The sequence below is a fragment of the Crassostrea angulata genome, chromosome 5, assembly GCF_025612915.1.
Source record: "Crassostrea angulata isolate pt1a10 chromosome 5, ASM2561291v2, whole genome shotgun sequence".
Taxonomy (NCBI): Eukaryota; Metazoa; Mollusca; class Bivalvia; order Ostreida; family Ostreidae; genus Magallana; species Magallana angulata.
Window position 1 is genome coordinate 45,772,014 of NC_069115.1, and position 14,357 is coordinate 45,786,370.

The window sequence follows — 14,357 nt, forward strand, 5'->3', positions numbered from 1 at the left end:
TATTTATCACATATAACTTTATTAAAAATTTAAAAAATATATTTAAAACTTGTTTTACTTGAAAAAAAACATTTAAAACTAGAAATGAAGAAGAAATTGAAATTGCTGAAATTGTGTATGAAGACGAGAGGATACATATTGTGGAGATTTTAATAAGAGATATAAATACACGTAGTTAAGACATGGTTTTTGGAAAAAAAATTAATTATATAAGGTGCCAAACTAATGATTTCAAGATAAAAACAAAAAAACAACATCACTTCAATATAAAAAAGAACATGCTGAGTATGGGCCCACCTTAAAGGCATCTATATTCAGTTTTGAACGAACATACTTCATGAAGTTAGTCGCATATTTATTGGAAACCTTTGTCTTTGTCCTTATTTACCTGTATTTCCCAAAAAGAAACAATTTGTCACTTTTTGTGTACATTGTAACATCACCATTTCAGATATCGTGAAAGGTCTCAAAAGTTCGCCGCTCAAGCCTGTCAAGGCATCTAAGCAGTGAAGCAGTGTGCAATTTTTATGAATCTTTATAACATTTTAAATTTATTATTTTCTAATGACACGAGATACCGGTTTCTAAAGATTCCTCTCTATTCTTTCTTTAGTTTACGTACACAAAGTTCACAGAATTATATCATACTTAACTTCGTTAAAATATGTTAAAGCTAGGATTGAGACATATCACACCAGAAAGAGGCCATTGTGGAATGAAGAAATAGCATATCATATCAAGGACAGAACAATATAAGCAGAACATGTATTTGTTATTAATAGCCCTGATTATAACAATATTTGTTACATACTAAACTGTGAGAGAGTACACTTCTTATCCACGTCAATCACACACATTCAAAATCACATCAGAATGACATGGGTGTTAATATTTACTAGTTAATATTTACGGTGAAGCTTACCTGCCAATATAATTTTTTTTAGTACACTGTCTTATTAATTCAAACTTTTTGTGAATAATTAATGAAAAGATCATTTTTTTAATTAATTTTTTTTTTTGGGGGGGGGGGTAACTTTAATACCTCAAAAAATGGAAAACTGAAACTTATAAAAAAATATAAAACTTATAAACTTGTTTTTATAATTAAAAGGATAGTTACGACATCAGGAGATTTCTTACTCACATTCCTGTAGTAAAGTAAAGGAGAAAAATAAACATTCATATTTCCTGAAAACTAAATGAGGAAAGTAGCATGCGCCGAATTGGACTTCTGGTGACCTTTATATATATAGATGCATTTTATTTATCTACACCTCAATTATACATTGGGTTCTATAAACTTATCCAATCTACCGTCCTGTTTATTTTTTAAACATATTTAATTTCATGCACCTGTTTGGTTTATGCATAACAAAACAAACATGATTTAGAAAAAACTTTAGTCATGTATCTGCAAAATTAAAGACAACTAAAGTCTATCAAAAAGTGGTTAAAAAATACCTTCTAACACTGTTTTATAAGAAATAATACAATATATGCAAAGAATATATATATATATATATATATATATATATATATATATATATATATATATATATATATATATAACACTGTATTTAAGCAGTGTAAATATAATTCAAATTTACTTAGAATTTGAAAATATCAAATTTTACTGTACAGTAATAGATGTGTATTTCTTGATGTAGTTGTCAAAGAAGAAACGAGGTAGATACAGAAAAAAGGGAAATCATGTTGTTATTTCAATGTTTGGACCCCCTGATAGATATAATTAATGTGCACATGCTTGTCATCTGTTTATTTTCCATGTTATACAAATAAAAAAAAACAAAAGAGTTTGTTGGGTTTTTTTTTTTACAAAACTATGTTTTGAATGAGAGATTTGATGAAATTAAGTATCAAAATCAATGTGCGGTCCTTCTAGATAATATTTTTAAAAAACATTCACATTGGACCAATCTAAATGTTTTACATGTGGTCCATCTTAATGTATAATATAAGTTTCTAAGCAAAAAGTTGCAAAATGATTTCACAACGATATATTGCTTACATAATTGCAAAAACACATACATGTAATGCATTGATCTAATTATATATAATATACAAAAATATCCCAAACAAATTATGCATAGATATTTAAACCAAATTAATTCGAAGATTTTGAGCCAATTAAGGTTGATTCTTAATAAGTAATTCAAGTAACGACAACTGTGGACAACAGTGGGGCCGTCCCCCACATCGTAGTACTTTTCTGAAACTTGACAGGGTACCTTCCCATTGTTTCTTCTCTCTTGAGTTATGATATTGCATTGTAATAATCTAAATGTTGTGTAAATGTGCTAACGTAGATTGGATATTTTTTTCCTAATTTAAAATCAAAGTTTTTATTTTTTATTCAGAAGAATATTTGAACAAAACATTTCATATTCAAACTAGACCCTCTCTCGAGCGGGTCCTACTCTGACCCTGGGGAAATTACTCTTTTGATCATCGAACCTCCGTTATAAAGATCTCTCTTCCAATAGACTTATGTTTCGTGATATCTGAACTCTTGAAGAAGTAATTACTGCCTCTTCTCAATGTTAGTTTATACATAAAATTGTTGAATTATCATATCAAAAATTTATTAAAAAAAACAACAACAGAACTTATTTTAAAGTAACAGTGTTTAATATGTAAAATAAACCAACATCTATTCATGTAATACATGTGAACTGATTATACACTTAGTCTATATATATGTAATATTAATAGAATAGCTCAAATATAAGGTAGTTCTTAGAACTAAATACATGACAGTTATTTGTTCAACAGACTCGGATTGAGACACATCACGCCAATAACAATACAAAGTATATTCCAAGTAATGGAGAAATAGATTATCAAAGCAATGACAGACCAAACATATATATTTACCCTTTCAAGCCCTTGTAATTATAAGTCATGTAACTAATTAGGATAAACAGTAAAATTACATCATCCCATCCAACCAGACATTTACAATAGAATACACAGGATAATAGTTGTTGGGTGTTAATTTAGATACGTAATCAACATTTTACAAGCAAGTAAGGCTACACAACTTCTGATTTTTTATCTTTTCAAATTTTTAGCAGCAGAAAGGGTAAAGGAGTGGAAAACTTTAATTAACCTTAACAAAATTTTGAACATTAAACAAATCATTTTCATTCGAAGAATGATTAAGGAGACACAAATATGAAAGGAAAATAATTTGTTCAGGATTGTGTTGTCAGTTAAAAGGAAACAAATTATCATCAACCAAAATAAATATTTCCTACCGCAATACATCTATAAAGAAGGTGATTTGCCTTTGCAAAAGGTTATCTAAACTTTCTGGTGTTACGTAACCAAAATGATAAAAAAAAAACACTTTATCAAAAGCCCCTGGTAAGTTTAAATGTAAAATAAAAACAAACAAAAACAAATGGTAAAGATAACTGATAAAGATAACTACGTATATGTACACATGTATCTAGTAATGAAAGATAAAAACAGTTTCAACAACTGTTATCAAAAATAGCACTTAGAATTCAGGATGTCAACGCAAATATTACTACACATTCTAATACCAAATCAAGTCACCTGTTTTTATAACATTTTATAAGGAAAACATAAAATGATAGTTATGAAATATTCATACAGAAGAAATTCAATTATACCTGACATGTATGGTATGAAAGTACATTACTATAATAATACACACACAGAGTCAATTCCAATGAGCTTTGGCATTCATTATTGATTAAAATCAATTAAACATTCAATATTCAACCAATAAATACACCACTTAGTGAGGGGCTGAAAGAATTAAACAAAGAATTTACATTGTATTCGTAGTTGATTCTGAAAGTCAATTTTGTAATTTTTTGTCCAATTGCATGCACCAGAAATAAACACTATGAATAAGAAACAATTTTCACACGATGAGCAGCAGTTTATCAAAAGAAAACATGTGGAGATAAACAGTTTGTAGTTTTGAATAAATGATATATATACTATAAATAAAGTAAAACTGTATTTAAGCACAGTGCAAATAGAATACAAATTTACTTTGAGTTTGTAAAAATCAAATTTTACATTATAGTAATAGACATACCTTTCTTGATGTAATTCAATTCAAAAGCATTGCCAATATAGAAACAAGGTAGATACAGAAAAAAAGGAAAGCAGATGGTTATTTCTATATTTGGACCCCAATATAGAATTAATGAACACATGCTTGTCATTTGCTAAGATTCCCTGTTATGCAAATAAAAATACCCAAAGATACTTTTTAACAAAACTATGTTTTTAATGACAGATTCGATGAAATTGAAAAAAAAATCATGTGTGGTCCTTGTAGATAATATTTTGAAATAAATTCACATGTGGCCTACTAAATGTTTTATGTGTGGTCCTTCTAAATGTATAATATAACTGTCAAAGCAAAAAGTTGCAAAAAAAAGATTTCATAACAATATATTTCTTACATTATTGCAAAAACAAGTGCATGTAATGCATTGATCGAAGTATATAGAATATACAAAAATATCACAAACAAAATATGTATAAATACTATGATGTAAATAATTTAAAGATTTTAAGCCAATTAAGGTTGATTTCAGCTGATTCAAGTGAAGACAACTGTAGACAACAGTGGGGCCCTGTCCCCCTCATCATAGTTGTTGGGGTGCATGTTGCTGTCCTCTGGGACAGAGCCTGATAGTGCCCGCTTCACTGGAGATTTCTTCAGGGCCGGCTGGGATTTACTTTTGGTCATGCACTATAAAATGAAATATCACACATAAGGACTAAAAAATTTATCTTTAGTTTCTCAAGCAAATCTTTTTCAAAATATTATGCAGCTGACAGATGGCGTATTATTATTGGTAAGTAAATTTTGAAAAAGGGAAATAATTCAATTTTGTTTTTACTTAGAATTGAAAAAATAAACTGCTCGTAATTCCCCTTTTCAAGAAGGCAATGAAATTGATCGATGTGACAATATTTTACATGATGCTTAAGTCCCCAAAAAACTATAAACAATGAATTTTGTGGCAATTTTCTTTTGATTATCTTAAGAGTAATATGTAATTATAACTGTTACAAAAATAATTGATGACAATAATGCTTCAAAGAATGATGATGAAATGAATGATAAATGAAAAAGCTATGATAAAAAGAAAATATCTCATTTATACATGTAATAGAATATCTATAGAAATTGAAACAAAATTTCTGATATGCTTAAATAATTCTGAATAAATCAACTTCCAAAAGCAAATTTTAACAAGAGGCCAATTGGCCTTAACGGTCACCTGAGTAGCATATAACCCATACACAATCTTGTCGAGGAGTCTCATATATGCATTTAATTAGGTTTCATTCTGGTGTAGAAAAATTATAAATTTGTAATGACGACCATATCCCTGCCTGACATTTTTCAAAAAGAACTATGAAACCTATAATTTTGTTGGAAAACTTAAAGATCTGGTCTACAAAATAATGAATTCAGTTTTCAGGTGTGTGGGAGTAAGATAATTTTTAAACATTATATGGATTAATACCTATACATCCATTTTGGCCCTGCCCTAGAGTCAAAACCCATACTCCAGGTGACATGAAATTGAAAATTTTAGTACAGGACTTTCTGGTAAACATAATTATGAAGTCGGTTTTTCATACAGATGTGTGAGAATAGACGAGAAGATTTTTAAACATTATATGCATTAACACTATATTGCCCCCCCCCCCTACCATGCCCTGAACCCCTGACCCAGGGGTCATGAATTTCACAATTTAAGTAGAGGAGTAAATGGACATCATAACCATGTATTCAATTTTTTTGCCCACATGTGTGGGAGAAGAGAAGATTTTTTAAGATTCAATACATTTTAACTATATGGCCATATTGGCTTAACCCTAAAGCCTGAACCCCTGACACAGGGGTCATGAATTTCACAATTTTGGTACAGGGTTTCATGGACATCATAATCATGCATTTAGTTTTTAACAAATATATATGGAGTAGAGGAGAAGATTTTCTAAGATTCAATATATTTTTACTATATGGCCATATTGGCCCCACCCTAGAGCCTGAACCCCTGACCCAGGGGTCATGAATTTAATAATTTTGGTTGAGGGCTTCATGGACATCACAATCATGCATTTAGTTTTTAACAAATATATATGGGAGTAAAGGAGAAGATTTTCTAAGATTCAATACATTTTTACTATATGGCCATATTGGCCCCACCCTAGAGCCTGAACCCCTGATCCAGGGGCCATGAATTTCTCAATTTTAGTAGAGGAGTAAATGGACATCATAACCATGCATTTTATTTTTAACAAATATTTATGGGAGTAGAGGAGAAGATTTTCTAGGATTCAACACATTTTTACTATATGGCCATATTGGCCCCACCCTAGAGCCTGAACCCCTGATCCAGGGGCCATGAATTTCTCAATTTTGGTTGAGGGCTTCATGGACATCATAATCATACATTTAGTTTTTAGCAAATGTATATGGGAGTAGAGAGGATTTTCTAAGATTTAATACATTTTTACTATATGGCTATATTGGCCCCACTCTAGAGCCTGAATCCCTGACCCAGGGGCCATGAATTTCACAATTTTGGTTGAGGGCTTCATGGACATCATAATCATGCATTTAGTTTTTAACAAATATTTATGGGAGTAGAGGAGAAGATTTTCTAAGATTCAATACATTTAACTATATGGCCATATTGGCTCCACCATAGAGCCTGAACCCCTGACACAGGGGTCTTGAATTTCACAATTTTTGTAGAGGGCTTCATGAACATCGTATTCATGCATTTAGTTTTTAACAATTATTTATGGGAGTAGAGGAGAAGATTTTCTAAGATTCAATACATTTTTACTATATGGCCATATTGGCTCCACCCTAGAGCCAAAACCCCTGACCTAGGGGCCATAAATTTCACAATTTTGGTAGAGGGCTTCATGGACATCATAACCATGCAACCTGATTTTTCCTCACATGTGTGGGAGTAAAGAAGAAGATTTTTGAAAATTTTGGGGTTTTTTTTTTGCATATTTGGTCCCACCTGTGGACCCCGGGGACAGTAAAGCCATGGATTTCACAATTTATATTCCTCTTACCATATAGATGCCTCACATCAAAAATGATCACAATTGGACTTGTAGTTTTTAAGAAGAAGTTACAAATGTAAAATTGTTAACGCACAACGGACGACGCACGACGCATTACGCACAACGACGGACGAAAACGGATAGCAATAGGTCACCTGAGTTTACTAAAAATGCATGTCAAACAATCTTTGTTATTTAGGTCTGGTTTCTTTCATTCCCGTATCTGTCTGTATTTAAAACATTATTATCAATTGAACCGTAGAAGTATCGTTTTCTATATATTGCAATTTGGCTTTGATATGTGCACATTTTATATCAATTTTTAATTTCAAGCAGAATTTAATTAATAACCTTGTTTAAGGCAATTGTATTTTATTTGTGTATGAATAGTTCGCCTTTCTAGAAAGTTTATGGTAAACAAAAAAATTATACTAGGTTAGCTAAAAGCAGATAAAAAGATTGATAGATAGCCACTGCAACTGATACTAAACAACACATGAGGTATTTACTAAAATGGGTCTTACAGATAAATAAATAAAAGTCTAATGTCAAAGAGCTGATACAAGTGATTTGAAATTTAACAGAAATAATTATCTACCAATTGAGGCTTTGTAAAGTAACATGTAAATACAAAAAGACTAATGCTACATGAACATTTTCTAAACATTAAGAAATCTAAAGCAAAAGCAGGCAACATGTTCAGAGATATAGCTAAAGAACAACATCAAGGGTATCCCACTCACAATATCATCTAACTCAGAGATATGAAAGCCTGCTGCGTTACTGGCAGAAGGGAGATTACTCCGATCAGGGTCTTGAGAGTGAAGTCGATTTAACATCTAAAACAAAAGCTCTTTTGGTAAATTTACTTTATCAACTAAATACTTCTATTTCATATATGGTTTAATAAAAACCTACTTTTATGATTTTTTTTTATTAAAGGAAAAATTACTTTATCTGTGACCAAACTACAAACTTAAGTTCAAGATCTAATTTTTTTTTAATTTCATTGATGAAAAACTGAAATCAACATAATACAATTAGAAAATAATAAAAACAAATTAGTTATGAAAATACATAGAATTGTTAGTTCATACAACATGTAGATTAAAAATTATAAAAATATAATGAAATTAAATATAACCTGTCAAAGCATTTTACAGTGTTGATGTTGAAAATAAAAGCTTGTGTACTAAATTCTAAAATCACCACATTCTAAAGAAGACAGAAATGAGAATACGCCAAATTAACTAATGCACTTACAGATAGCCTTGCTTTCTTCGCTCTTGCCACCTGAATTCTCTGGTGTATATCTACATAGACATCTGTTTCATCGATTATCTCCTCTTGAATTAGCTCTTCTATCACATCCTCCAATGTTATTATACCAATTATCTGAGATTAAGAAATAAAAGACATCTCTAGAATATGTCCTTGTTTGCATTGCAAAGATCTTTTGTTAAAAAATCAACACAGCTGTCCTCCTTAAATAATTCATGAGGTTAAGAAAGAAATTATTTTGTCTAACCTCTTGAGATTCTGGGGAAATTTCCACTTCATATCCTTCGTCTATGTCTTTTATCTCTGTGTGTTTCCTCACAAAGGCTAAGTGACCTGTCCAATCAAAATTGATACATACTGCATGAATGTAAAATAAAAGACAAGAAAATTTGACATAACGTATTATCATAAAAAGTCATATGGTAATATGAAAGGTTTCATCAAGTCTTTTAACAGGTAACATACATCAAGATGATATTCCTGTTATTTGTACATGTATATACATAATGAGAATGGTAGTCAAAATGTTTATTAATCATAATGAACATGACTTTCATCACCCATGAATTAAATGTATTTTCATACTGCACTACAATGCTTTGTAGTAGATTATAAATAATGAACATGATTGAGACTACTAGTATTTACTTCTCTTAAATGTATTTTATCATGTAGGACTCTTACTTTTTCCAGTTTGAAATATATTCAGTAAATCAAATAAAGGCATATCATCATAAACATAAAGGAGGCTCCGGGTGCAATCGTTCAGTAGATCCCGCACAGGGGTTCTGTCCTCGGGGTTCAACATGATGTAGTTCTTGACTAGCAGTAACCCCACTACATTGCCTTCATGGTGCTCATAAACAGGGACACGAGAGTGGGCTTGATGCAGAATCTGAAACATATCAGGGTTTATTTATTTGATAGTGAAAAACTAAGAGAAAGTGATCAAGAAAATATGTTTTCACAGGTACTGTGGAATCATTTAAATTTAAGGGTAGCCAACTTACGTGGTTTGTGGGTTTTTTGCTTATTCGTTGGGGTGTAATTTTGTGGATGTGTTGGTTTTCAAAAAAATAACTCTTTTAAAATCTATTTTCATCAAGGATGTATATTCATGGGGGAGGGCTACCCATCAATGCCACAAAAATTGAGCCACCACAAATTCTATCAATTAACACAACAGATTTAAGGAGGCTAAATGTCAACAAATTAATGATCAGATCTATATTACCTTTTAAGATATGATTTGCTCATCTTAAAGCTATTATTTAGTAATAAAAAATCCACATATTTTATTTTTCATGTTTGGGAATTTTCCTATATTTTTATATAAAGCTGTTGTTTTAAAGGAGAGTGATAATGTCTAAAAATGGTCTTGATCATCGAGCCCTCTTAATGAACCTTGACAGTGCACCATCAGAATCACTTTCAAAAGAACTGAATCAACAGATAAGTGTTGTGTTGTTGAACCTAAAATGAATTTTTTCCCATCAGACCCTTGCTAGGTTAGGTTAAAGGAAGCTGATTGTAATATTCCTGGTAAACACTTCCCTTCCCCTAAAAATGTTTTGCGATAGAAAGTGGCACAATAAATCCTTGATTTATTCTTAACAACAAAGTATAAACATCAAACAAAGGCCTTAATGTAAAACATTTTACCAGTAAAGGAAAAAAGCAAGATGGGATAATTTTCTGAGAGAGACATAAAGTAACATACAAGTGAACAAAAACAAGCATATATAAGCAACCTTGCTCATGGTAGGTTTATCCATTGCTGAGTCAGCATCAATCATGAACACATCACCCAAAGGCAGCATGGCATCTCTCACTGTCTTGTTCTTCATGTCAAGTGCACCCTGTAATATATATTTTACAGAGACGTCCAAAAAAGGAACATGTGCCTAACACTGTAAAATTATCTTTAAGTTACTTAAAAGTGGAAAATACACTGACATTATTAATCTCAACCAGTTTTCTAGTAAAAAATTTTCCACAAATATCAATTGAGCCATTGTAAATATTTTTTCACAAAGAAATATATATTCACCAATTAAAAGTATATCGAAAGAATGTGAAAAAAAAACAACCATAAAATGAACCAACACAGCTAGGAAACCTGTAAATATCAAACCTGAATTTAACAGAAAAAGAGGTTTTCTACAGAACTTTTTCAAACAATGGCCTACCAGTATCTACAATACATGTATCAACACACCATTTTCACATAATATATATAACGCATTTTAAAGCAACATGCCATACTGCACCAGAAAAACAATTTATTCATGCATTATTTGAAGATTGGTGACTTTGATATTCTCTTATTGTTCCATCCTGTCATGAATAACGTTGTAACATGTACAAACCTTTATGATTAAGACCTCATCAATTGACAGAGGTTCATCATCATCCTCCTCCTGTTGATGGCTGAGGTTGGCTTGGGAATTGGGACCGTGCAAGTCCACAAGAACTTTAAGCTGGGCCCGTCGGAAAAATGTCCCATGATCCTCTCCCAACACACAGTCCAAGAGCTTGGACAATGGCCAGGTCACAACAAAAAGCAGACCCATCAGAACATAGACGAGCCTAAAGGTAAGAAACACATAACTACACATAATCTATGTCATTACATCAAAATTTCAAATCTATCATTCAGCATATCATGCTTTATTGGATTTGATCACCCCTGACCATATTTGATCACCTCGTACATGTAATACTAAAATATAATCACAAATACATAATAAATAAATATAAAAAATAATTCCTTAAATAATTTACTTGTACATTGTATTTGCATACTGGTAAATTGTTAAACATGAATTGTTTTAGGATAAAAATAATGGTGTTTTTGTGTAAATGTACATTAACTTACGGTGCTAGTGTGGCTCCAATGGCCAATCCAAATCTTGTACAGATTGCCTGAGGAACAACTCTGAATAAATACAATATCATAAAATCAGTGATTTCTTCAATCCTTCTACATTTAAAAATTACAAAAAATAAACACATATACTTTCCAAGCTTTTCAAAATTTTATTGTACTCCAGTGTCTCTGGTGAATAATTTTAATGCAAATCTCAAACATTGTCAAACATCTTTTGCCACCTTTCAGAATATTCTCATTTTTTGATCTACCTGAGTAAGCTCTTTAAAATTGTCAAATTAATTGAACAGCATAATTAGAAACCCCTGGTCAGTCAAAAGGCAAAAAAGATTGTGGGATTCCAAGGATCTCATCTTAACATGTTAATGTTTGAATTTTCTTCACATTGCTGTAAACTTACTCTCCAAATATTAACACAGCAGTAACAGACACGACAATAGCTATCACAGGAGAGGAGATCCTGTCCAGGAATATAGGCATGGCCTCCACAGCCCCAGCATTGGCCAGCAGTAGGGTGACTAGGAGCAAGTGATGGCGTTTGACGATGGGGAGGATCTTCCTTGCTTGTCTCTGTTGCTTGGGGGTTCCTCCCTCCTTCATGATTTGTAGTGTCATTAGGTCCAGGGAGAGAAGACCCATGGTCAGCCCAGACATCAGTCCTGTTAAAAGAAATTCAAAATTCCTGGGTTAGAGATTTTGTTGCAAAAAAAAAATTAATATTATTAAGCAACATAGGCTGTTCAGTTAATACCCTACATTAGCACTTGGAGATGGCAGTATTCAATTGTTCAATTCAAATTTGATTCAATATATTTTATTTTGGATTTTTTTCAATTCATTCAATTTAATATAGGTCCAGACATAAAAAGAATTTCATATGTTTTACATCTTAAAATTGTGATGGTCAGACCGATTCAAATACCACTCCTGCCAAATAGCTCAATTGGTAGAGCACCTGACTAGAGATACAGGGGGCCCTGGTTTGAATCCCAGTCTGGTTTGCCCCACCATTTCTCCCATCCCATTACATTTGGTGCCATGCCAACCCCTGCAATGAACTGACAGGTTAACTCCTGCAAGGGGAACAACATAGGGAGGTCTTCAAGGGAAAATATCATTTAAGGGGGAAGGAATGTGATGGTCAGATCGGTTCAAATACCAGAGAGCTCATTTGGTAGAGCAACTGACTAGAGATTTGGAGGGTCTGGGTTCAAATAATTATTTCTCCCATCCAATTACAAAATAATAACACAGTGAATACATAGCTGCAAAAACAACACAGCCAAAGGATTAACACACAGTAGCTAATGCTAGAAAAAGTGTGATGCTATTGAGCCTGCGCCATTAGATGTATCCTCTGCCACAAATAGGCCTAGGATGTGTTTTAAATTATATTAAAATAAATAGAGAAGTCAGGTTTCTGTCTAGTTTTTAACAACACATTCACATCTATCAACGCATGCATGACTGAGTTGCCTTTTCGGGTATTTGCTGAGATTTTCAATGATTTATCAACATCCGGAAAAGTGAAACTAAAAGTATCGAGGAAATTCGAGAAAATTCTTTCATTTACCTGCAACCAGTACAAGGCCGACATAGATACCGAGATAGATCCAGAACCACTCGTCAAGGTACGTCAGCTTCTCCTCTTCTTCCACGTAAGTTGTGCCATTGCAGATAATTGCATTGGCAACCAACTGGCATGTAATATTTGTCATTTTATCAGCTGAGCTGGGCAATGCCCGCCTCCAGTTTCTGTTTACATCGACGAGTTACGTCTTCCGTGTTCGAGTTATCTTTCTTTGTGTAGCCCGTCGCATTGTCATAATAACATAATAACCCCCCCCCCCCCCCCCTTCGAAAAAAAATTAACTTTGATTTGAAGCTGGGTGTGGGTTTTAGGCCCCGCTCCCCTTCTCTCTAAGTACTGTCTAGAAAATTCGGTTTCAGTTGCCTCAGGATAGGGCTAATGCCAATACCCATACATTTTAAGGAGAAATAAATGTGTTTGATTTATTGTAACATGCTCAAAAAGGGCTCAAGATGATGACCTTTGGGTTGACCAAAACATTTGAGTTTAGGACTTTGAGCTGTGGGAAAATGATGATTTTTGTTTATGTATTTGTTTATTTTCATTTCAAGATACATGTATTTGGGGTAACCCCCCCCCCCCCCCCCCCCAACCTACCAAACTCACACGACATTTGTACAGAAGACACTATATTGAATGTATGGAAACATCCATAATTATACATATATATATACATATATACTATTTAATTGTTCATGTCTGTCATAGTTCTTTTAATCATCCAGCTCTTTCCCTCTTGTATATGTTTATTTTTATGTTCATTGGATGTTGTATGTCAACAGTCTTCATGTTGCCCCTTGAGGGCCCTTAATTGGTTAATAAAGAAATTGAAATTGAAATTGTACATGCATAACATGTATTTTGCGGGTGCAAGATTTACGCTGTTACTTTTCTCCATAAACATCACCAAAATTGAAAATGTGGATGGAAATCAAATCCTATTACATTTATTCAGTTGGAACGTTTAAGACATCAAATGGTGAACATCTTTTGGCAAAATCTAGGCAAGGGCACTTTTTTCAATCAAAACAAACGCAGCGGGGAAACCTTCTTTCATATCAAGATCGCAACAGTAATTTGCCACTCGCCAGTATTTTATTAAAGATGTTTTTAATTCTGTCCGATGCAGTAGATATAATCCCATCTCGAAGAAAGAAAAAAAAATCCGTTTTATAAAATTTCTCATTTATGCTGGCTTTTGAAGTTTTGATGCGGTTTGCTGCAGCGAAGCCCCGTTACGCCATTGCTAATGTGGCTCTACAGCCAGTGGAGTCGTTTGATGTTCTATAAATCAAAGAGTAGGGAAAGTTACCACAAGGAGGATAGATTCCTACATTTAATTTTAGCCGCTTATTATGTTATATCAGTTTTCAAGATAACTCGTGATCTGAATTCCAAATTTGATTATATTGTCTGATTGGGTTCGCTCCACTATTTGTGATTTATCTGCATCGTTACGCTGCGTTTGATCGGGATATCTCG

At 32.5% G+C, this 14,357-nt stretch overlaps 1 protein-coding gene across 2 annotated transcripts; it reads right to left on the reverse strand.

Annotated features, from left to right (window-relative positions):
* Window positions 1–2,636: 2,636 nt before the first annotated feature.
* On the reverse strand, window positions 2,637–13,066 carry LOC128185172 (uncharacterized). Of its 2 annotated transcripts, XM_052854836.1 has the most exons (10): window positions 12,858–13,066; window positions 11,685–11,943; window positions 11,273–11,332; window positions 10,764–10,983; window positions 10,146–10,253; window positions 9,079–9,289; window positions 8,642–8,727; window positions 8,377–8,508; window positions 7,857–7,952; window positions 2,637–4,762 (listed from the first exon to the last, which is right to left on the reverse strand). In XM_052854836.1, exons 1-10 carry the CDS (start codon window positions 13,000–13,002, stop codon window positions 4,610–4,612), a joined length of 1,470 nt encoding a protein of 489 aa, XP_052710796.1. In that variant the 5' UTR covers window positions 13,003–13,066; the 3' UTR covers window positions 2,637–4,609. The 2 variants fall into 2 exon arrangements, with proteins under 2 accessions (XP_052710796.1, XP_052710797.1); XM_052854837.1 differs by lacking the exon at window positions 7,857–7,952.
* Window positions 13,067–14,357: the final 1,291 nt, after the last annotated feature.